This window comes from Lissotriton vulgaris, chromosome 8, assembly GCF_964263255.1.
Source record: "Lissotriton vulgaris chromosome 8, aLisVul1.2, whole genome shotgun sequence".
NCBI classification, from domain to species: domain Eukaryota; kingdom Metazoa; phylum Chordata; class Amphibia; order Caudata; family Salamandridae; genus Lissotriton; species Lissotriton vulgaris.
In genome coordinates this window covers 188,770,164-188,795,988 of record NC_141696.1, presented here as the reverse complement: position 1 = coordinate 188,795,988, position 25,825 = coordinate 188,770,164, and the positions used below count along the sequence as shown (strand labels likewise).

At 46.9% G+C, this 25,825-nt stretch overlaps 1 protein-coding gene across 1 annotated transcript in view; it reads left to right on the top strand.

Annotated features, from left to right (window-relative positions):
* Positions 1–25,825, top strand: part of CCDC90B (coiled-coil domain containing 90B) — a 154,095-nt gene that overhangs the window by 80,294 nt on the left and 47,976 nt on the right. The window contains exon 4 of the mRNA XM_086933916.1: positions 9,030–9,131. Within this exon, the coding sequence (XP_086790042.1) occupies positions 9,030–9,131 (102 nt within the window). The remainder of the gene's footprint in view (positions 1–9,029; positions 9,132–25,825) is intronic.

The window sequence follows — 25,825 nt, the reverse complement described above, 5'->3', positions numbered from 1 at the left end:
AGGAACCGTCGCACTCCTGGGTGGATGAATCAGGTAAATCTTCTTCCAAAAGGTAAAAAAAAGGTAGGGTGCTAGAGATGATCACCTCCTGTTCTTAGAGGTGCAAGGGTAACAACTGTGAAAGATGCCCTTCCCCGGTAAGGGTTGGAATCTAAAGCACTCCTAAGGCAAAACAGATCACTTTTCATGAAATTAAAAGAAACTGGTATTATTTTTCAAGAAATCCGAGGTTTATTCCTGAATTTATTTCTTCATATTATTTGCACAACGTGATCATTCCATCAGCATTAATATAATCCAAAGATGCTAGATGATCTTGACACATGTTAAAGCTTTTTAACAGGTCATCGCATTGAAAATATGTCCCGATGCATTTCGAGCCAATGCTATTCCTCAGGGGCAATTTTCTGTGAAGTGAGAAGAAGGGGGAATATGTATTTAAATCCAAGCAACAGCAGAATGCACAATATGGCAGATAGTGGATTGAAAGTGCAGAAAGAAAATAATCCATAACTGTGGAAAAAATGAAGAGAACCCATGCACTCGTGACTCAGAAGGAAAAATGAGTAGCATGTCGTGAAATAAGAGCGTGAAAATCTGACTTCAAGATGGAAAAAATACACCAGTGAACGAAGTGAATGCCGAGACGTACGAACGTGGAAATCCGAAAAAATGCTAATTCTAAACTCAAGTTAAACGCTGCCTGCTGTACAAGCAATGTACATGGAGGGCAAGCAGTGCCGGTCAATGAGATAGCTTAAGACCGATTGAAAAGCGGGTAAGAGTAATGCTCAATAAACATGCAATACTCTTCTCTGTGCGGTTACAAGAGTGGATACTTGAGCATCTAAAGGCTCTCTACGTACCTGTGAGCTTTTAGACCAGTGATTTCAGAAAACCATGCTTGTCTTTGAAAACGCCGTCTGGATTATGGTCCGCTGACCGTACTCCAGACGGCGTTTTCAAATACTGGCATGGTTTTCTGAAATCACTATTTCGCATTATCAAATACCGGCATGGTTATTATTTCCTGCAGTCACCTGTGGTGACTGCAGAAAATAATACCCTGTGAACCCGGATGTGCAAAGCCTTAATCAACAAAGCTAGAAAACCGACTATGCGGGCTGCGCGGTCCTGGGTGAAAAAAAAATGCTACGAATGAATAACCTCAATGAGGATAATGTAAAGATATAAAAAAAAAAGCAAGCACAAACACATGAAGTCATTATCAACAATTACAACATTATTGAATATGCACAATTAGAGGGTATGGAAAACTGACCCAAGGATGGGCAAGGAAAAATAATGAATAATAGTGGATGAAAATAGGATGAGAAGTGAAAGTGATAAATGGAGTCAAGGAGTGTAAAAAAAATGAACAGGAAGGGCAAGAAAGGGGTACCTCTAAAAAATCAGTGAAAGCATAACGAATCACAGTAAGAAAGAGGGAAAACCAGGGCTACGAGCAGGAGGGAGAGTGACATTACAAGTAACAACTGAATTCCAGTCTTTCATTGAGCCCTTTGGGATGGAGGGTATTCAATCTATTTATGCCAATAAAGTTTGCGTTGTAATAAGAATTTCTTCAATATTCGTGATGATTTCCAACACCATAAATCGTATTTGGCTGACATTGTGTTTCATGTTAGAAAAGTGAGCGGCTACACAAGATTTCATGTTTTTAGTACGTATATTGCTTCTATGTTCAGTTAGTCTGGTTTTAATCTTTTGTTCCGTTTTGCCCACGTACGGTAATCCACACTGGCATTTGAGTAAGTAGACAATGTTAGCAGAATCGCATGTGGCGTTAACTTTCAGTTTGATGGGGGTGCTTTGAGTAGGATGAGTTACCGTATTACCTTTGATAATACTATTGCAATTTCCACAGTTGTAACATGGGACTGTACCCTTATAGGTGGTGTCAGATATTTGCGTTTTCTGGTTGAGTAATTGTTTCAAGTTCTTGGTGCGTTGATACACAAATAAGGGATGAGCTTGAACATTTTTATTGAAATCATGTTCTGTTTGGAGGAGTTGCCAATGTTTGCAGATGGTTGTTTGATTTTGGTGCTTTGGCTGGAATATTTGGACACAAACACGGCTCGTTCCTCTATAACTTTAGGTGAAGTAATTGCAATCTCTCCTTAGATTTCACTCTATTTTCTGCTGTTTGTATGATGAAATTAGGATAACTTATTTTAATGAATTTGGTTTTCAAGCTGTCTTCTTCAAACAACGTATCAGAAGATTCAATGCCTTTAACTCTGAGAAGCTGTGAATATGGTAAATGTTTTTTTTACTCATTTGATGGAAAGTGTGGAAGTGCAGGTAGTTATTGCGATCTGTAGGTTTGGTGTAAACCGAAGTCTCTAGAACGTTGTTGATGATTTGTATGTTGACGTCCAGAAATGCTATTTGAGTCCTACTCGTGTTATGGGTGAATTGAATTCTCTCATTTACCTGGTTTAGTTCCCTTATGGCTGAGAGTAATTGAGTTTTCGGAACCTTTCCAAATCAGGAAAATATTGTCGATGTATCTGTGATATGTAATCGACTCCCATTTAAAGCTCAATGGGGAAAAAACCGAGCTAATGGTACTAGGCAACCAGTCCCTCTTCCGCCCGGAGTCCCTATGGCCTCCCAGTATGGGCCCACCACCAATCCCCAAAACTGATATTAAAAGCCTGGGGATTTGGTTGGATGACAAACTCACTCTCAACACTCAGGCCAAGAAAACCGCAGGAATATGCTTTGGCCTGCTCCGCTCCATCCGCAAAATTCTTCCACTCTTACCATTCCAGTCAAGAAAACTGGTCATGCAGGGCCTCATACTGTCCAGACTGGACTATGGCAATGCCTTATATCTTGGATCCCCAAAGAAAGTCATCTCCAGGCTTCAGGTGGTGCAAAATGCGGCTGCCAGAATCCTTACTGGCACCAAAAAACGCTGCTCTGCCAAACCTGCACTCAAAGAACTCCATTGGCTCCCTGTGGAACAAAGGATGCACTTCAAGGTCATGTGCCTAACCCACAAAATCCTGCATGGAAAAGCCCCTCCGGTCCTGAAAGACCTCGTGACTCCCCACACGACAACCAGAACCCTACGCTCTACTAATGCCCACCTGACCAAAATACCCATGATTAAAAAATCACGTTCTGGAGGTCGACAATTCTCATTTCAGGCTTCCAAGATGTGGAATACTCTTCCACCGGACCTTCGGTCCCAACCTAATCTCCTAGCATTCCGCAAATCCCTGAAGACATGTCTGTTCCCTTGATCTCTTCCTTCCCCTCCGGTCCCCTCCTCTGGAGATCACAGTGTATTTCTGTTAGCGCTGGGACGCTCTCGGGCAGCCATGCGCTCTATAAATCTCCAAAATAAATAAATAAATAAAGTTGTCTTGCCACTGGGGATTTGATAAGATATGGTCTAGTTTGAATTTATGCATGAACAGATTCGCATAAGCTGGAGCGGCGTGGTTGCCCATAGCCACTCCAGAAAGTTGGGTGTATAATTTATCTTTACAGGTGAAATAGCTGTGGTGTAAAGTAAATTGCATAAGCTCCATCAAAAATACTTGTAAATCCAAATTTTTTCCATGAAGAAATAAATTCAGGAATAAACCTCGGATTTCTTGAAAAATAATACCAGTTTCTTTGAATTTCATGAAAAGCGATCTGTATCGCCTTAGGAGTGCTTCAGATTCCAACCCTTCTCGGGGAAGGGCATCTTTCACAGTAATTCAGTTAAGTACCACAGACCTACACTACAAATGCCCACTTACGTTATAAGATAAGGCCTCCCCTAGGTCAGCACCAATCCTTGAATGGTCCTTTCTGTAACATGCTATCTATCTATAGATACTGGGATCGGCAAAACGGTATTCTCACATGTGCAATTCGTACATCTGTGCTCCCATGTTCACGTGTAATAAGCCCACTCCCTCTTTCAGTGGCCTTATATTAAAAACAGAACGTGGCGGTTAAAAATCTCAGTCCATGACCATAGAATTAACTGTGTGTGAGAACTACCTCTTTCTCAAAGGGCTGATTTAATAATATTTCACAGAGTGGGGCTAGCAGGAGTGCCCGTCCATTAGCGTTCTTCAACTGCAAACATCTAATGAGGAGCCTAAATGTCCCCTTTTTATTTGCCATGGCATAAACTTGTCTGTTGATATGGGGTTGAAGGTACAGGAACCTGTGTCTGCCGTCGGTCCCTTGGGTCATTGTTCTTGTTTACTCTGTGTTATTTCTAGAATTTTGGGGTTTTCAGTATAGAGATGATTATAAATGATAAAGCACCACCAAAGAGAATATTTGCTTTTCAGTAGAGACTGGAAAACATCAGTACTGTACTTTTATTGCTTTGAGACCCTCTGTTTTTTAAACCGTATTAGAGTAGCCCCTACCGCTAAGCTCTGTTCCAAGTTCAATTTTCATTTTCGCTGCTTCCATGAAGCTTGAAACTTAAGGTGCTGAAGCAAGACTTGGCAGGTAGAAAAATCCGTTGAACAAAACCCAGTGACCGCATTTTATGGAAACATTGAACTTTGCTTTATCTTTCTCCCAAGATGGAAATTGCACTTAAACAGTGCACTCTGCTCAGAACCCAAAGGCAACGCATGATGTTCACTTCTTGCATATGCCTGTCAGGAACGCAGTCCACGCTGCTTCAGATGAATATAAAATCCCAATGAGATAGCTCACAAATGAAAATAAACTTCATTTTCGATGTGAACTGCACCAGCAAATTACCCAAATTACCCTAAAGATTTTTCCTACCTCAACTGCTTCTTCGTATAGCAGGGCAGTTTATGGTCACCAACGTTTTCACAGCTAACAGTAGGCATATGAAATCTCCCTTCTCACCAGGCAAAGCAGGAATAGGTCCAGATCAGATTGTTTTTTCTCAGTGTCTCAAAGAGAAAGAACAGGGCAGTGTGATGCTGGCTTGCAGTAACAGACTACCAATCACAGCACAACCGCTATCACTTTTTCTAAATAGGAAATCTTCATTCAGTCGATCTTCGCCATTTGTCTCAATAGCCAAGCAGCAGGAAAGTTTATTAAATGTACACTATTAACCCTTTATCAACTAAAATCCAATCTTACTACGGTGCAAACACATCTCCTTCTATACACGTTTGACTTGGGGTGAAACCGAGAATAGGGAAATAAGACAGCCAGCCAGACGAAACAAGGAAAACTTAATAGAAGAGCAATTTCAAGAAAAGGGTTCAAAGAAGGGAGGTCTGAACAAGAAACAAGAGAGGAATGTTTGACAATATAAATGAAGATGGAAGGGACCAGATTAGGACCCCACTGCACTGGGCTCTTATTGCCTTTTAGCCTTACTTAACAAAACAAAATATTGGACAAAATACTCGCCGATCAATTGGCGCCCCTAGTTCCATCACTAGAGCATTCGGATCAGAATGGGTTTGTCCCAGTTCGTAACACCTCCCTTAACCTGCTAGGCTTCTTCTGCGTTTCCACTTATTCCACACTTCTCTGGCCTTTCTCGGGCTGTCTTGTGCACAACATATAAAAGGTCTTTGATGCTTTGGAATGTGATTTCCTTTTCGTCACCCTGCCTCGATACGGTATTGGGTCCCGGTTTATTCGTCTGGTGCAAGTGCTCTATACTGAGCCGACAGCCAGGGTCGGGATGGGTTCCTACATATCGGACCCAATCCTGGTGTGCCATGGCACCCATTAGGGATGACCACTATCCCCTCTGCTTTTTTCCCTAGCAATTGGACCACTAGCAGCCATTATTCGTGCAAGGGGCGCAGATTTGGGCATTCCCCTGGGACACGACACCCAGATTATATCAGTTAGATCTGATATCCTTGGCGTGGGTTTACCCTGTATTTTTGCCTTTACCTCCTGTGTTTTTGCTGTGTGTTGGACTTCGTTTTGCTGGTCTAGATGCTTTGGGCACTTTGCCACTGCTGTTCAGTGCCAAAGTGCAAGTGCTCCATTTGTCAATTGTTGATATGGATTGGTGTTTCCATGATTAGTCTATTTGGTTTATTGTTGAGTCCCTAGTACAGTGCACAGTGTGTGCCCAGGGCCTGTAAACCAAATGCTGCTAGTAGTCTTGCAGCACTGATTGTGCCACCTACCCAAGCAGCCTTGCAACAAGGTCTCAGGCCTGCCATTGTGGTGCTTGTGTGCAGTCTAGTACTGCCATGTCGACCTGGCAAGTGCATCCGCTAGTAACATGGAGGATAAAGTAAACTCGTGGAATTCACTTGGAGTACTTTGGATTAATTGCTGTCATAAATTGGGATTGTTGGTAAATTAAGAAGGCGAATCACTGAGAGGCTGTGCACAGGACTGGAGTGACCCTCCTCTCCTCATTTTTGTTGTTTTCACAAGTTTGCGGGATACCAGGGTGGTTCTCGGTGTCCAGACTGCACGCCTAAACAACTAAAGAAAGCAAACCGAAGAGAAGAATAGATTATGACTAAAAGATGATGAAACAATGGTGTGCACTGTAATGCTTCTTTTTCAAGTGCATCAACTTGCCAGGTCCTAACTTTCCCTTTTCTTACATGTAAGTTACCCCTAATGTAGACCCAAGGTGCCCCTGTTCGCAGGGTGCAGTATATGCGAAAGGTAGGACATGCCCTGATGTGTGTGGCGTGTCCTGAAAGTGAAATGGTGCCAATTTCGTTTTTCACTATTGTAAGGCTGTCTGTCCCCATAGGATAGAATGGGGAGTTTGCTTATAACATCTTATAAGCATAACTACCCCTGGGAACACGGTAGGAAAATAAAGTTTAGTATGCCTGAACTCAGAATGTTAAAATGCATCTTTCAGTGAGGGTGATTTTTACTTTGTGTTTGAAAATACCACTTTTAGAAAGTAGGCATTTTCTTGCTTAGCCATCCAGTGTGCCTATACTAGGATGTGTATTGATTGTCTGGCTTATGAGTGGCTGGGGATGTGTAGTAGGTCCAGAGAGTCTGGATGAGTCAAACTGGGCTGAATAGACATGTGCTGCATTTAGAGTAGGGGGAGGAGATTTCCTTTCACCTGAATGGGCCTGGTCTGCCTTCCACAATTCTGTCTCCACCTCCTGCCAGGAAGCTGCACCAGAGAGGACAGAACTGGTTTTGACTGAGCACAGAGCTTCTCTACCACCAGAGCACAATAAATATTGGGGCCCAGACCCCAGAACTTTACTTCTCTTCTGGGAATCAAGAGGAACCTTTGCCAAGGAGAAGAGCTAGAGAAACTGAGGAAGAATACTGCCCCTCTGCTGTTTGCTGTCCGGGGTTGGGCTGCAGTGGCTACTTTCTGCCAAGGAAAGGGAAAAGGACTTTGCTGTTTGCTGTGTCCCCTGCTTGAGGAAGATCTCCAAGGGCTTAAAACTGAGCATGCCTCCTGTTCTGAAGTCTCAGGGACACAAAGACTTCACCACCAGTTCCCCTGAACTTAATTGCTGGGAGTTCTGACCTGCTAAGAGATGCCTGCTGTTGTTTTGGACCTCTGGAGGCTGTTTGTCGCTGGAGCTGGAAAAGTAACGGAGATTCGATAAGCGTGACGCATCGCACCTGTTTCCGACACATTGCCGAAGAAATCATCGCAACGCATGCTCGCAAAATCCGATATCACCACGCCGATTCCGACGCAAGTCCTGCTAGGCGGCTCCAAGAACCCATGCATTGTCCCGGATTGATGCATAGCATCGGGTGCCAAGTCTGTCACATTGTTCGGACTAGCAGTAAGAAACGGACGCATCACACCCCCACACAGTAAGAAACGGACGCATTACCTCCTCTCCGTTAAGGAACCGAGGCATCGCCTCCCCTGCGCAGCAGTAAGGAACCGACTCATCACCTCCCCCGGAGCAAGGAACCGACACATCACCTTCTGTGAGTGTAAGGAACCGACGCATCACCTTCCCTGCTGTAGGTAAGCAGCGCGCCAAGGGGATACGCTGCAGGATTTTTAATCACTGCCTAATGACTACTGATTGCTTATTTTTAAATTTTTATCTAGTTACCTGCTTTAGTGTTTGCACTTGCACTTTATCGGCCTTTGCTGGTCCCCGGTCCACCGTGGCTCTTCGGGCCGTTTGAGCGGAGGGACATGGCTCCTAACCCCTGGCTCCTTCATTTCTGGCTAGCACAGCTAAAACTCCACATAAATCTACTTGGTCGCTTTCTCGTTCAGTCTGGAAACTCTACAATCTGATGGAGAAATCCGCAATATGCCAAAAAGAAATTGGAAGAAGCTAATGCTCCCGTGTCCACAGTCATTTGTACGGACTCCGCCACCTCCAACATCTCTACAATACTCTGTGCCACTCCACTCTATGCCACACTTGCCACTCTACTCCACTCCATCCCGCTATGATACTGTACTTTACATTGTATGTATCTCTACTCTGCCATTCCATTCTATAGAATCAACTCAGTCACCCTATGCCAGTCTACACCACTCAACTGAGGTCACTCCACACAGTGCCAGTCTATAACACTCTACACCACTCCACTTTATGCCACTCTACTCCGCACCACTCCATTCCACTATACGTCACTCTACTCTAAGCCAATCCAGACTATTCCACTCTACTGTTCGCCACTCTACTGTACTCCACTTTATTGTATACCACTCCACTCTTCCCTATGCCACTCCATTAATCTTTAGCCATGCTGTTCAGTCGTGCTTATGTATGTTTTGGGTCACCATCAAATCACAATGACTAACCTGTGTTCTCAAGCTAACTGTATGCATAGGTCGGTGGTGCTAGAACTAGAACTGGTTTGCACGCTGGACAGTAATGCGACCTTCAAGATGCAGGTTCCTCAGTTCAGGTGGGAGTTACAGACTGTAAACTTCCCCCTGGAATCATTTTTGTATGGTCCGTTTTTCTTAAACAATAGAAAAATCCATTCATACAGCTGTAACATAATACAAAATGTTGTACTGAACATGCTCATATTATTTTGGTATATAGATCGCGTGAAAGTGTTGAATTATTGTAAACGTAGATTTTTTTTTGTCCCAGGAAATAACCCTTCAGCAGATAATGGCTCATCTGGACTCCATTCGAAAAGATATGGTTATCCTTGAAAAAAGTGAATTTTCAACACTCCGAGCAGAAAACGAGGTGAGAACGATACCTACTTAATAAAACAACCGTTTATTGTCATGGAGGTGGATAGAAAATTGTGTAAGGGTTCTGTTATGTATGAAATATGTAGTTTGTGCTAAACGTGGCCAATGATCTTTCATAAACATTGTGCTTGCCAAAGGATCCTGCAAGGTGAACCCTCCTCTTTTATATCCAGCTTTTAAATATCTGGTTTGCTATCTCATCTTCTCCTGCCCCAAGTAGGTGTGTCTTCTCAGCAAGTAATTTCAAGGTCGTCAAAAACTGGATAATGGTTTTTCCTTTTCCAACCCGTAGCAGATTACTAATATCTGTATAACTCAAGCATTGACAAACCTAACAGGTCTTACTTTTTTTTTAAAATAAGTGAACGTTCTTTTTCTTGATACATGGATGGATGGATTAATGGGGCATGTTTGAAATATTGACATAGATGTGGCTTATCAGCCGAGTTCTCTGCTTATGTCATTCTTATTTCAGCTTGTAAAAAACCATAAAAGTAGTACATACATAGAAACATTTGGTCATGCAAATCATTCAAATTGTTAAAACCTCTTTAAAAGAAAGCATAAAAGTGCATGTTTTGAGAAGCAGTAGAAAGATTACAATACTATTGTGACTTTAACCCCTTCTGTGCGGCCGCGATTTCCCCCGTGTGCGGCCGCCGGACGAACAGGGGCGGGCCGTGACGAACCCCAGCCGTCATCAGCACACGAGCACCGTAGTGCATGACGGCTGGGGTTCGTCACCAGCATGGAAGGGGTTAAGCACACAAATTAATAGCATCACAACGTCGATCTCATCCATTACATCTCATTAGCCACTTTATCTAATTCTCCATGCCCAAAGGAGGAACCTAGAAACAGCAAACACAATTTGTTCTTTTGTGTCCTATCTGAGGAGTCTATGAGCTTCCCAAATGTGAGCTTTACCCAGGAGTTCATATACTGCAACAATTCACCTTCTTCAGGGCAAGCCATAACCAGGGCAGAAGTGGAAGTGTTCCTCTGTTTCTTGAAGGAGCAGACAAAAAGCATACAGAGATAATGAAGATCTCGTTTCATCCCATTTGCAAATAAAAGGTCTTAACGGTAGACCACCAACCCTGAATTTTATATACAGGCTTTTGGCTTGTGGTGACCTATTGCTATCCAGGTATGGCTTAAAACTAGGGGTGCATTCGTGTTGGAAGAATTTTTCAGTAGTGCACCCCAATTTTTGGTAATTCCACGTTTGCAGCAGCATGGCTTCCCAGAACGCTTGCTTCAGCTTAGTAGCTGTAGCTTTGTTCATTTTGTTTGAGGAAAGCCACACTCCATCCACCTCCATTTTGATGATTTCACAAAAGATATTTTACCTTCGTGAGCCATGGGTTACGTATGCTTTGTCAGTACTTATTAGATCTGCTAGGGCCTCTCTTTGGGGCACCAGTTCAGGCGTCATCCATAATTGTAGCCAGTAAAGTAGAGGTTTTAGGAGCACCACAAGGTCTATCATATTTAGTGCCCAAAAAAACAGTGCTTAGTGGAATAAGAGGGAAGCTTTTGGGGCAGGCTAAACAATTACCTAATAGTTATTTTCGGTTTGATTTAGTGAGGACACGTTTGCACAACCCCAGTCTTCTGCCCCATATTTGGCCCCTGTCAACTCAGTGACCCTTTAAGGCTCGAGGGCTGACGATACAGCATCTCTTGAAGTGATCACTGATTGCTTATTTAAAATGTTTTATCTAGTTACCTGCTTTACTGTTTGCACTTGTACTTTATCGGCCTTTGCTGGTCCCCCATCCCCCGCGGCTCTTCGGGCCGTTTGAGTTGAGGGACATGGCTCCTCACCCCTGGCTCCTTCATTTCCGGCTAGCACAGCTGATACTCAACATAAATCTACTTGGTTCCTTTCTCGTTCAGTCTGGAAAAACTACAATCTGGTGGAGAAATCCTTGCTATAGGTGACGCCCAATGTAATAGGATAACTCTGCTTTTTCCTATCTTGCCAATCTTACACCATTATATTCAAAGCCTTTTACTTGTTCTAGGCACCCGTTCTACCAACATCCTGCTTCTGAAGAATCAATGGGTATTCAATGCCATAAATTTTGATTTTGTTGGGTTTATCGCTAATCCCCTTACAGTGCAAAATGGCATGAAATCATTCAGGAGGCATTAAAGGCCTTGTGGAGTTCTAGAAAGTAGGAGAGTATCATCTGCAAGCATGAGAATTGGGGTGCTAATGCCCGCAGATTTTGATGCATCATGATTGCAGTGTGCCAACCACTTTACTGGTCCGTTGACATATAAGCTGAACAATGTGGAGGTAAGCAGGCAACATTATCCTAATCCACGATTAATGGTTATCCAGTCTATCTGCTTTCTCCCTAAACTGTTACGACATGTACCTTGGTACACTACAGATTGGATACTGGGGTACCCTGGTCAGTCCCTAGTACATAGTGCACATGTACCCAGGGCATAGATACCCCTGAGGCCTCCCTTGGGCTGAAGCATGCTTTATGCCACCCAGGGGAGTTTAATCTGCAATTGCAGCCTGTGTAAGTTGGAGCATGCACCACTTTTTTAAGATATAGGTTTACTATATCTAAGGGTCACTGCACTTAAAACGTTTAAGTCACCCATATAGCAGGCCTTAACAATCCTGAAGGCAGGGAGCTTGGTTCTAAGTGAGAGGGTGCCACTGCATGAGCAGGACACCCCTGCAGCCTACGGAGTCCATTCTCCCTGGTTGTCGGTGCATCCGCCATTTACGACATGTAGAGTGGTATTATGCAACAGTGTGATGACCAGCTCTAAAACGGCTGAAAGTAACCCTATTAAGTTTGGTGACAAACATACCCCCACACAGGTAACTGGTGTGGGAGGTATGATTCCACCCCTCAGAAACGAGCTTTGTGAGGTCCCTAGTGTTCCTGGTACCAGCCTTCTAGTTCCTGGCACCCCAAAATTGTGGCTGCTGCCCAGTGACACATTTCTGCCCTACTGCTGCTGAGCCAAGTTCGAGCAGGGGAAGGCAGAACAAAAGGCATCCTGTCACAGGGAGGTGTGACCACTTCCCAGACAGGAAGGATTTAGTGTATATGGCCTGGGTGGGTGGGTGCGCTTGCCAGTGATAGAACGTCACATTTGGTGTCCCTGTGCATTGCCCTGTTCAAACCAGTCCTGGGAGCCGTTGGCATCTGCTCTGGTATGAAACTGTACAAAGGACATGAGAGTAACCTCCCCATTGTCCAGACCCTCCCCTGGGAAGGTCCCCTGAATCTGTCCTACCCTCTCCAGTGGGTACAAAAGGGCTTACCTGGCTGTAGGACTCTAGATTTAATGTGGACAAGATTCTGAACCAGAAACCACTGAACTTTGACCGTTTGGACACTCAGGACTTCGTTTGGACCCGACTTCCCATTGTCCACACCCTCCCCTGGGAAGGTCCCCTGAATCTGTCCTACCCTCTCCAGTGGGTACAAAAGGGCTTACCTGGCTGTAGGACTCTAGATTTAATGTGGACAAGATTCTGAACCAGAAACCACTGAACTTTGACCGTTTGGACACTCAGGACTTCGTTTGGACCCGACTTTGTCTCCCACTCAATCTGAAGCTTCGTCTGTGCCCATGCACCAGACAGGCTCCATGCAGGATCTGTGGAGCATCAAGGACAACTGAAGATATCTCCCTTTGAGTGCAACGCAGGCACCACATCTCGACTGACCGTTCTGCTGCTCCTGAGCTCCTGCGGGCTCTTAAGGCTCCAGCAACGGAGGCAGCAGTTTCCAAGTCCCTCGAGGTCCGAGCTGCCCTCTCACCACGTTTGAGGCTAGAATCCCTTGTGGGGGCTGCACCTCAATCATTTGCAAGTTCATATGCTTCTTGGCGTTTTCAGAAAAAGTTAACTGGATTCCAAGTAGCCCCAACCTCTGGCACCAATTCCTGTAGAGAACTCCGGCCTCCTCTCACCGAGTGCTCTGTGGACTGTTGCTTTGTGAAACTGCTTGAGGTCCCCTTGCGACTCCTGTGCCTCTGGCCTGTGGGTCCACTTGAGGGTCAACAGTGCTTTTTCCTGGGCTCCCCTGGTTGCTCCAGGCTTCCTCCGACTCCCATGTGTTTGGTGAGTCTCCTGGACCTTGCTGATTCGAACCGTAACCTTCCTTGACCTTCCGTGTGGGTTGCCATTGCCCCCTCAACGCATCTGAAGCACCCGACATCGGTGGGCATTCATCTACCGAGCCCCTGGTCACTTCTGAGTGACCCAGACTCTGTCCCCTCTGCTTTCCGGTACCCTTCAACAAGAATCCACCTTTAGATTCCAACGGACACTATTCTGCCTTCCAGCAGCGGCTCTTCTTCGAAGTCCTCCATTGGGTTTGAATGCGGTTTCCGATGCCACTTCAGACCTATGCACCCGGTTTCCTTGGGATAGGTAAATCTGGTACTACGGTATCCACGGGTGGGGTTGCTCTCCAGCCTCCTAAGTTCCACGGGGTTTCTTCGGAGTCCACTGGAAAGAGTTCTTTAACTTTAAAACTTCAACCGCGACTTCCCTATGGAATTGTCTGGAGCACGCAGTTGTGTTCCCACACTGCACCTGTCCTCTGTGGGGTACCTACTTACTTACCGTGGATGGTTCCTTGGGGTCCCAGCGATTCTACGTCCTCTAGACATAGTCTTGACTCGATCGTGGTTCTTATACCACTATTTTAGTATATAGTTTGGTCTCCCCCTGGAGCCCACTGTGTATTTGTGCTGCTTTCTATTGTTTCTGTGCTACAGTATTGTGTGCTTTGTGATTATCTTTGTGTAGAAGATACTTTATCGTACTAGAGAGTGTTATATTAATAAATATTTATTTTTATAACCAATGTCTGGTTCTCCTTTCATTTAACCAATACTATAAGGTTGCATTCTGGTAAAACAAGCTGTTTAACATTCCTTAAAGTCTAAGCCTGAAGGCTGCTCTCCACAGCTACCACTTGGATAGCTTTCTAAGGTTATCTTTGACATCTTAAATCACCATAAGAATTGTTTGGACTGGTGCAAGGTGCCCACTTTAATTAGTGGACATCCTATACCAGGCCAACTTCTCATGCCATACCTTTTTTCACCCGCCATGGGTTATCCCTAAGCACCAGGTCGAACGCAGCCCTAAGGTCCATAAAGGCCACATATTGATGGTCCCTCCTCAGGCCGACATATTTCCAGCATATCGTCCTGAAGCAGAACACCTGGTTCAAGGTGCAGACCTTGCATCTAAAGCCTACCTGGCCATCTGAAAGGATGTGATGGTCTGTCATCACAGAGGAAACTCCGACCACAGTCTGAGAAACCTTGCAGATAACTGACAATCTGATAGAGACTACTAGCCGCAGATTTCTTAACATAGAACTATCCCCAGGCGTGAGACTGGATCCGGAAAACTTTTTGCCACCGCATCCCTGCACGCCAGGGGGACGGCATCATGCGACTCTGCCGAGGCGTTGTCCGCATATGTGACGTCAGCGAGGTCACATAAGTCCCACCCCGGTGAGCCTACGTCCGTTTTTTACTTTTACGCCTGCAACGCGAATCCGGATCATGCTCCGGGCCGGTTCAGGCCTTTCCCTTTGCTTATTCCGTTGTGTGTGGGAACAGTGTTCGAATGCCTTCGGGCTTTAAGATGTGCTCGTCTTGGGTGCGCCAGATGTCGGCGATGGATCCTCACCCTTTTCTGAATCCACTGATTGTGAGGCGTGCCAGCAGATGAAACCGAAGTCCTGGTGGGAGCACTGGATGAAACTTCTCTCAGCTCCCATGTCCAGGTCGGTGGCGTCACCACGCCTGGCCCCTGCAGAGGGTTTTCGGAACAGTCGCCTCCGTCTTCGACATAGTCCCTCTCCCAGGCCGCAAGAGCGTCGCTCACCTGTCGGTAAGTGTTGCAGTTTGTCCCCGAGGGCTGGTTCTTAGCCTGTTGGGTGCGCGGGCTCTCCACGGGTGGTGCTGCCCCGCGTGTTGTCCCCCTATCTGCTGTTTCCCGTGGGGGGGTGACTAGAGCCCAGATGGAGACATATGCGGCGGCTGTGCAGGTCTCGCTGGCTTTTCCTCCTCCTTCTACCCCCCCCCTCCTGGGACGTAAGCAGATCCCTTGCAGTGTGCGGGGCCCTCCGTGGCTTTGCCGGCGGCTCCGGCCCAGGCGCCGTCTGGTTCGGACCCAGGTTCTTCTGCCCACGATGCCTCTGCTTCGCCGCAAACTCCTGCAGGAGTCCCTGTGGTGTCGCGGGAGGTCGCCAGGACTCGGGTCGCACCCCCGAGTCCCACTCGGTCCTCGGGACAGGCGGTGGCCTCGTCCGAGGCGACGCCGCCTCGGTGCCAGCTGCTGCTGCCCTGGGGGCGCCACAGGGGCTGGCGGAGGGCCCTTCTCATCCAGTCACGGGCCGAGGTTGGCGGGGGACCCCTCGTCTTTCCCCAGGTTCCTCCCGCCCCTCCACGAAGGCGGCTGCCTCATCGGAGGTCGGGTCGACGCCTTTCCGGCGCCGTTCCCTAGCTGCCCCGGCTCCTGCCTAGCCCCGGTCTCCTGCGCCAAGCCCTGTGGCAGAGGTTGTTCCGGCGTCTTCTCCTGGCGTCGGGCGATGATGTCCTGCCTCTGATTGCGGACTCTATGGCGCCAGGCCGACGTCAGGCCGTTGACTCATCCTCTGACGCCTCTTCTCCAGAGGTTCGACACTTGCTGGTGTCATCCTTGCCGGAGACGGGCCGACGCATCATGGCTTTTTCCCCGACGTCCTCCAATGTTCTCTTTATTTCTATAACGCTCGACTCACCCTGGGCATCTTGGCGCTGCCTATAAATAGTAACCTGAGGTTTGGAAGGACCAAAGCGAATCAAAGGCAATAATTAAAACAAAAAGGCTTTTAATTGTTTCCTAAAGATACAATAACTGGAAATTTTGTGCAGGGCCATAGGGAGCTTATTCCAGTATCTTGGAACAAGATATGAGAATGCTCTGCCCCCTGTGCGAGTTAGGTGTATTCGGGGAATCTGAAGAAGGTCTAGTGTGATAGATCTGAGATTTCTGCAGGTAGAGTATTTTATGAGTTTCGTTTGCAAATAGAGGTGACCTCTACCTTTCACAGCATTATAGGTTACACAGCAGATTTTTAAAAAAATTATATATTTTTTTACTGGTAGCCAGTGCAGTTCCCTGAGGAAAGGAGTCAAGGGGGAGCCTGCAGGACGATTTAGAATCATTCTAGCTGCAGTGTTCTGTATTACTTAGTAATTTATCAAGCAAAGTCTCTCCCACTCCGGCCTGCAGAGCATTTCAATAGTCCAAACAACTGATTACCATTGCCTGAACTAAAGTTCTACGATGGGTGGTAGGCGTGTAGGGAAGAATTCTTCGAAGCAAACGTAGACTGTAGTAACAGGAGATGGTAGTGGCAGCAATATGGTCTTTCATAGTCATTGCCTGGTCCAGCTTTAGACCTAGGTTTTTAACAGATTGTTTTGGAACAGGGGCTGTTCCCAATTGAGAGGGCCACCAGTCGTCCGACCAGATATCTGAGGCTTTCCCCATTAGCATGACATCAGTTTTACCCAGGTTCAGTTGAAGACAGTTTTCTGTCAGCCAGCTGGAGATTGCAAGCATGCCAATGGCGGAACAAGTTTACTCTATCTGGATTTGAGCCGATAGTATACATAAGCTGCATATCATCAGCATATGAGATGATCTCAAATCCTAGCTGTTCAACTATTTTTGCTAGGGGAGCCATGTATATGTTAAATAAAGTCGGGCTCAGGCAAGAGCCCTGAGGAACACTCCTATCAAGACGCATTTTTGCTGATGGATAGGGTCCTAACATGACGGTTTGTGTTCTTTCTGACATGAAATGTTGCAGCCATTTCAAGGCTGTCCCTTGGATAGCGCAGGAGAGTAGTATCTCCGCAAGCTTTGAGTGCGAGATGGTATCAAACGCTGCAGAGAGATCTAAGAGTATCAGTACTACTGATCCTCCAGCGTCTATTGTCTGCCAAAGGGAGTCAGTCACCACCAAAATGGAGGTCTCCGTGCTGAAACCCGGCCGGAAGCCAGACTGTGATGGATCCAAAATTCGATTGGATTCCAGATATGAATATAGCTGTCTGTTTATAATGCTTTCCAGCTGTTTGCCCAGAAGCGGTAGTAAAGAAATAGGGTGGTAGTTGTTGAGGATTAAAGGGTCAGCTGTTGTTTTTTTTTTATTTTGGGCGAACAAATGCATCCTTCCATGTCCTAGGAATGGTGCCAGATTGTACTGAGTAGTTGTAGATGTCTCGGATAGCAGGGGAACAACTCGTGGCTAGGAGGGCCATTGTCTTTGGCGGGCAGAGATCTAGAGGTGAACCAGATTTAGCAGTCCTAGGACGGCTCTTCTCCATCGCCGCGGTCTTCGCTGGAGGCACCACAGGCCCCCCACTCCTCGGTCCATCTTCCTCCTTTCCGGACCTGGCCCTTTCTTCATCCGGTGGGCTTGGGGGACGGCCGCCGTAGCTTGCAGCCGTTGCCTACTGAGGAGCTGCTTTCCCCACCACGGGGCCCCATGGAGGCCTGTTCGGCCTTCGCTTGCGCTGTTTCCATCGCTGTGGGAATTTTGCGCATGGGTGATCCAGCTGCCCATTTCCCTGCGGATCATCTTCTGGAAGTTCTCCATCAGGACTCTGGTGGTAGGGAGCTGCTGCTTCCCTTCGATGGTTCGCTCCATTCTTCTCTTTTGGGGACGTCTCGCCACGGGGGACGCGGTGCCCCTTCTGCACCGCCACCATCCGGCGCCGCGTAATCCGGTGTGTCTTTCCCTCCACCCCTCTACCAGAGGTCCTCTTTTGCAGAATGCCTTTCCCTCTCTGGCGCCGCTGTTGTCTCCCCGTCACTGGAGGCCCGCTGGCTGGACTCCTGGGACGCAATATACTCGCCTCAACCAGTGCGGCTCTGTGGGCCCTTAACACACTGTGTGTTTTGGCTAGGGCCACTTCTTGCTTGTGGGACTCGGCGGAGTCCCTTATGTCTGCCGCTTCCATGTGTTGGATGACCGGGAGCTGGCGGCGTTTGTTCTTCGCTCCGCTCTGGACATCTCGGAGGTGCTTGGTCGTGCCATGGCTTCTTCAGTTGCACTTAGTCACCATGCCTGGCTTCGGGACAGTGTGTTCCCAGAGAACGTTCGGGAACGGCTAGTGGACCTTCCTTTCCATGGCGCTCTTTTGTTCCACACTCTTTTATTTGTCACAATGCCTGCTTTGTTTGACAAATGTCCAGAGTGTTCGAGGAATAAGGCCAAGACGGACCCACACGAGGTGTGCATCATCTGCCTTCCCTCTACTCATGTCCCGGAGGAGTGTGCCATTTGCCAGAACCTCTCCAGCAGGACCCTGAGAGAGAGGATGAAGATCCGGCTCCAAGGCCTGGAAGATAGAAGACTGAAGGCACAAGGTGGGTCTGCCCATGCTGAGGCCTCTGGGGGGCCCCCCAGTGGCAGGAAGACCAGGAAACGTTCCTGTTCTCCGCCGGTGTCGATAGCACTGACGACGGCGTCGAGAGGGATGACAGCAGTCTGTTCCCCGTCTCCCCAGGGCTCTGGGTCGAGGCGACGTCAACGTTCGGCGTCGAGGGAACTGACTAGACTGCCGTCGATCGCAGTTGACGGTATCTTCGTCGGCGTCGTCGTCGAGATATCGACGTCGGCTCTCGCCGTCGAGGCGACACCGACGTTCGCCGTCGGCGAAGAGGAGGAGGTCGGCGTCAAGGGGTTCCACAGTACCCGACGCCGCCTAAGGGAACTCCTCAGCCGAGGCGCCCGGTCAGGCCGCAGTCGCCTGCTCCTGTGAGGCCTGTGGGGCATGGCAGTGGTAGCTGCACACCTGAGGAAGAACAAGGTGTTAGTCTACCCGTACCTGGACGATTGGTTGATCAAGGCCTCCTCATTCTCGGAAGCTCAAGCTCACTTCCAGAAGGCGTGCGTTCTCTTGAACAAGCTAGGGTTCCACATCAACATGTCCAAGTCTTTCACGACTCCGGTCCAGTGCATACAGTACTTGGGAGCCTCCATCAATACGCTGTCAGCAAGCGTGTCTCCTTCGGAGGTAAGACGATTATCACTCCTTCGGAAGGCTCAGGCTCTTATGACCGCTCCATCTACAACAGTGAGGAGCGTGTCTTCTCTACTGGGGTCGATGGCCTCTTGTATCTTCCTCACGCCACACGCACGGCTGCATATGAGACCATTGCAGGAGTGCTTGGAGGATCAGTGGGATCAGAGGAAATGTCTTGGGACGACAAGATACGACTGTCTCTGCATGCTCTTCAGTCTCTGAAGTGGTGGTGTTCAGCTGAGAATCTCCTCAGAGGGGTTCCCTTCCACAAGGACATTCCCACGCAGACTATCGTGATGGATGCGTCCCTCCACGGCTGGGGGCACACTCCGGAGACTTACAGATACAAGGAACGTGGTCCCCGACGGAGTCCACGTATCACATCAATTTCCTGGAACTCAGAGCTGTTCACTTGGCGTTGAAGGCCTTTCATCCGTCCTTCCAGACCAACTCTCTGCTTGCACAGACGGACAATACGACCACGATGTATTACCTCAACAAGCAGGGGGGCTCGAGATCACGCACTCTGTCTCAGGAGGTGCAGGCGATCTGGCGCTGGCTTCTGGCCAGAGGACTGACGATAACGGCTACCCATCTACCAGGTGTGCAGAATGTTCTGGAGGACGCACTGAGCAGACTGATTCAGGTAAACCACGAATGGGTCATAAACGACGAAGTACTAGGAGAAGTCTTCGCACAGTGAGGTACTCCAGATGTAGATCTGCTCGCCACCGCCGAAAACAGCAAATGCTGAGACTTCGCCTCCAGGTACTACCAGCAGGGGACGCTGGGGAATGCGCTATGGATCAACTGGTCGAACAGCTTTCTGTACGCTTTTCCACCCATTCCCCTGATTCCGGCGGTGCTCATCAAGCTGTCCCACTCCAGGGCGTGGATGATCCTGATCGCCCCGGAATGGCCCGGGCAGTGGTGGTTCACGGACCTGCTTCACCGGTATCTCCTTCCTCACATACGGCTGCCCTGCCGGCCGGACCTTCTCACGAAGTTTGGGGGGCAGATGGTGCACCCAATCTCTCCTCTGAGTTTGGTGGCATGGCTCCTGAGATAGTGCAATATGGCCATTTGAATCTACCATAAGATTGTATGGACATACTGAAGGAGGCTAAGCGACCTTCCACTAGGACTTCCTATGCTTACAAGTGGAAGAGATTCTGCATCTGGTGCAAGTCCAAGAACTATGATCCAACAACATGTAAGGAAGATGTCATCCTTCCGTATCTTCTACATTTGGGCAAGTCTGGCCTCAATTTCCATTCCATTAATGTTCATCTCGCTGCGCTGACTGCCTACAGGAAATGCCCTTCACAGACTTCCATCTTCCAGATCCCTGTAATCAAGGACTTTTTGGAAGGCTTGAAGAAAGTGTTCCCTCCTGTCCGGCTTCCTTCGCCTTCATGGGAATTGAATGTGGTGCTGTCCAGATTGATGAAGGAGCATTTTGAACCTATTCATAAGTATTCGTTGCAGCACCTGTCCTGGAAGGCGGCGTTCCTCGTGGCCATCACATCGGCCCGCAGGGTGAGTGAAATTCAGACGTTATATTGCCAAGAACCTTATACGGTATTCCATGCTGCTAAGGTTGTTATGCGTACTCACCCTAAATTTCTTCCAAAGGTTATCTCTGATTTCCATGTTAACCAGACCATAACTTTACCTACGTTTTTTCAGAATCCTTCATCTCCAGCGGAAAGGTCCCTGCATTCCCTAGATGTTAGGAGGGTGTTGAAATTTTATCTGGATAAGACCAAAGATATTCGTAGGTCAGACCAATTGTTTATCAATTATGGATCAGTCAGGACCCATCTTGCAATTGTGTTACCAAAAGGCTAATAAGACCTTAGGGGGTAAACGTAAGGCTCATTCCATCAGGGGCAAAGCTGCCACGACTGCTTTGCTGCGTAATGTTCCAATTGCAGAAATCTGCAAGGCGGCCACTTGGAAGTCGGTCCATACCTTTGCTAAGCATTACTGTCTGGACACTGATGCCAGGACAGACGCTCAGGTTGGGCAGGCTTCGCTGCGAAATCTGTTCGCACAGTAGTGGTGTTATTTCTCTTCTCTCCACCGCCACTTTGGTGTGGGGATAGGCTTGCCATTCTATTCACTAGATTATGACTATACACAGAGATCCCCTACTACAGAAGGAGTAGTTTCTGTCCTGTAACTCCAGTTCTGTAGTAGGGGTATCTCTGTTATAGTCATAAGCACCCGCTCTCCTCCCCAGTGAAGAAGGATATTAATGTAAGGAATGCTACAGGTCTGGCATGTTACGCCTTCAAAAAGAACTGAAAGTAAAAGGGACCTGCTGTGCATTCTGGGATACTGAGAGAGTTTTGGAAAGTTCTCTTAAAGGCACAGTTTCCTGTTCTGAGCCACATAATGGCAGCCTACGGGGCTGGTCTGTCCACTCCTTTCTCTCTATCATTCCATAGGCTTTTGCTGGTAGGGGAAGGTTTTTCTCTGTGGAGAACACTGGACAGGCTGTGCTGTTTGTGGGTTTTTGGTGGAATTTCTAGTTGAAGTACTGGACAGTGTAGCCTGTGGATATAGGCCGCATTATCTGTCTTTAAATTCTCTCTTAAGTGTCTGTGCAGGTCTGCATTTTTTGACGACTTAAGAGATTATTTTTGATTGCTCCGGGGTCCATGCACATGGGCGGGACTATTCACTAGATTATGACTATAACAGAGATACCCCTACTACAGAACTGGAGTTACAGGACAGAAACTACTCCTTCTTCCTGGGTGACCTCGGGCTTCCCTGTCTGCTTCCCCCTGCTTATTGCTGGCGGCGCCGTTCTGTCTGGTCTATTGCCTTTTGGCTGTGATAGGCTTGGGTGCCCTCTTCACTGGGTGTGTTACCAGTGGGGGAGGGGTGGGGGCTTTTCTTTGGTCTTCCTCTTTTCCTTGGATTCTCTAGGTTGCTCTTTTCCCTCGTGCCCCTTAAGTTCCACCCCGGCGCGCCTACTGATGTAGGCGTGCCTGGGTGGAACTTATGTGACCTCGCTGACGCCATGTACGCGAACAACTCCTGGGCGGAGTCGCGTGATATGGTTCCCCCCGCAGGGATGCTGTGGCAAAAAGTTTTACGGATCCAGTCTCACATCTGGGGATAATACTACGTTAAGGAATCTGCTGCTAGAATAGTCTCTACCAGATACATCGTTACCGAAGGTAATTAACTCTTACTTCACAGTCCCAACCACCACTGTGAACATTCTCTTTAGAACGCTCTGGAGAAAGAGTTCGCCATGGAAACTGATTTGTCCAATAGAGGGACTCAATACAGTCAAGGTAAAACAAGAACGAATAAATACACACTACCACACCTGTCTACAGAAGATCTTTTGACTATTGTTGATCAAACCTGTTGCTGGAAGGGGCATTCCGCCTCCCCTTCATGTAGATGGGTACAATAATGGCACCTCTCCAGGATGGCGGAATGAAAACCCCACCCCCTCTTTTAAAATGGCATTTCACAGAGTGTTCAGACATGGAACCCAGATTTTAGGCTGTTACATATATAAATCACCAGGAATGCCATCAAGGCCAGGTGCTTTCTCTTCATTAGATGCGATGCCTGTGATGTTTCTTCTAATCCAAAGGCTAGGGGGATACCATCTTCATTTGCAGCCTCTTTTTCTGTATGGGCTGTCATGGAGTCATCAATCATCTGCAATTGATCATTAGGCCATTTACTGCATAAATCTGAAAAATGAGTGACCCATGCATTAGATAGTACAGCCGGTTCAAGGTTGTTTTCTAAGGGGTGAGTCCCAATCGCTATTAATTTCCAGAAGGCTTTAATTTTCTCATTCTGGCGAGATTCAGTATGTTCTTCCCACTACGCTATCTCCCAGCATCATTTGACCTTAATTAGAGGTGCCCTATATCCACTACATTTCATCTGTACATCACTTCACCCAACCTTTTTTTTATTAAAATATGTGAATAACTAATAGAACCAACATGCCTAACATGGCAATACCGTCCTTGGTGTTAGCCAGACCCCCTTTGACGTTTACCTGGTTATAAAACCATTGCGAAGTATACTGCCAACATAACAGAGCAATAAATCCCTTTTTAGAGACACCTTGCACAGATAGTACAACCGCTTCAAGGTGGTTTTCTAACGGGTGAGTCCCATTTGCTATTCAGTTCCAGAAGGCCTTAATTTTCCTATTCTGGTGAGATTCAGTAAATCATTCCCACTACGCTCTCTCCCAGCATCTTTTGACCTGAATCAGAGATGCCCTATGTCCTCTCCTTGTTTCTCTGATCTTCTTACGATCATCTTTTTTACTGCTTCTGAAAGCACTGTTTTAGCAAGTATACATTCTTTTGAATACCAGCCCGGTAGCTTTAGTGATGATGACCCCGGTGCCCTTCCTTTGATTTGTTTAATTTGTTCAGCATTCCGCCCATCATCTGTTCTTTTTACTTTTGTCGCCCTAAGTGGGAAGGGTATGCCCAGACGTGGGCCCCGTGCTCACTGCGTCACTGGATTCAGGCTGGCCGGTCTGGTGAAGGGTGACACCCCGAAACCGGTCCCAGGATGCTTGTTTCCGGTCCAGGAAAGACGTGGCCTGGCCGTTTCGGCTGGACTGTTCCCATGAGAAGCAGGGTCAAGACTGATTGCCATATGGCTGGGTTTCAAACTGGGGTGGCGTGGTGAGCAAAAAACAATGGATTTAACCCAAATCTGTCACTGGGGGTGAATGTTTGATTTGTTCAGCATTATGTCCCATCATCTGTTTTTTTGCTTTAGGATCATTACAAAGCAGACAGGGGAAATTGCTTTTGTAGATTCAGGTTGTGATGAATTGGGCTCATAAAGGTGATTACATATAGTCATAAGTTAGGAAGGAAAGATTGGTGAGAAAAAGACACTGGATCAGAGGAGAGAGGCTGTCCCTGATGCTTTTATCTAGAACTGGACAAAGGGGCAAGCCTTGGATGGGATGGAAGACTGACCATATTCCAAAGAGGAAAATAAGCTGAGCAGCATGTTTTAAGTGTACTTTCACATTGGATCATAACAGCACAGGTGCACCACAACATTTTGGCATTAGGTAAGTCAGTATTTAATATACAATTCCAATAAGTCACAGAGATAGCAAGTCCTCAATTTGAGTCCTTTATTTTAAACAAGAGGGTGTGAGATACCATACAGTCTGTATGGTGTCTCACACCTTCTTGTTTGAAATAAATGAATCAAATTGAGGACTTGGTATCTCAGTGACTTATTGGAATTGTATATTAAATACTGACTTACCTAATGCCAAAATGTTGTGGTGCGCCTGTGCTGTTATGATTAATTGACCCAGTTCTTTAGGGAACAGGCATTGTTACAGTGGGTGCTAATTCAGTGTGCACACAAACCCCCATGAAACTAGTTGGGGTACCTAGTATTACCTGGAGATACTTGTTGTTATGTGCTGTTCTTTAGAAGGTACCACTGTTAGGTCTCTTTACCTGCATGTACTTTCACATTGGATTTGAAAATCTGATGGAATGGACCAGTTGTATGTGAGCATGGTGAGCATTCTAAACTTTCAAGGCATTGCAAAAAAGAATAATTTAGAAGTGGTCTTTTCCTGAAGTAAAGTGTCATAAGAAGTAATAGAGATTGGATTACTAGTACTATGGATTTGCCCAAGAACTTGGGTTTCTGTGGGAGCTGCTTGAGAGTGGCATGGCCAGTGGACATATAGGTGAGGCCAGATGTGGTGTACGTAAAAGTAGATTCACTTGGAAGCCAGTTGAGAGAATTGAGAAAAGTTGCTAATCTGCCAAATTTGCATGTAAAGTCTGACAACATGAGTGAAGTCTTGTTTTTAGATGGGGTAGATGTGGGGAATCCAGTGTAGTATGACTAGATTTGGGCAGCATATTTGAAGTTGTTTTGGGGATACGGGTTTGATGTTGTGCAGCCATCCTATTTGATATCTAGCAATCTTCGAAATTTCATTGACATGAAGGTGGAGATTTAGGGATTTCTCTAGTATAATAATGAGTGATTTAGCTGAAGTTGCATGGAGGATGATGATGTCTGCTTGTAGCTTTTTAATCATTTCATATAGTAGACTCTGTGAGCGATTGGGATGGGGAGAAAAGAGGTGAAAATCTGTTTATTGAGGATTAAGCTTGAGTGTCATGTTGGATGTCCAGGAGCCAATATGGGAGAGGTAGGAGGCGATTGAATCAGCTGGATCTCATCAATTTATTTGTGGCAGGTGGTACATAATTTTGAGAAAATCTAGTGTTCGAGGCATGTCGGCTGCTGAATTCATATCTGTGCATAGATCGCCACCTAGTGTTGGGTCCGGATGATTGCACATTGTTGTCCTGGAAGAGTCTTCGAAGTATCACGAGATAGGTGGCTCCTCCCCTGGACTACAGTGCGCATGAGCATCGCCTCCATCCCCAGATTGTTTTTTTCCGCCATTGGGTTCGGATGTGTTTCGGTTCCCTCCGTCGGAACCGATAGTTGTTCAACTTCTACTCGAGACCAAAAGGTCTTTAGGCTGGGCGTCGGTATAGTTGCGTACGGGTTTCTATCTGACTCTCA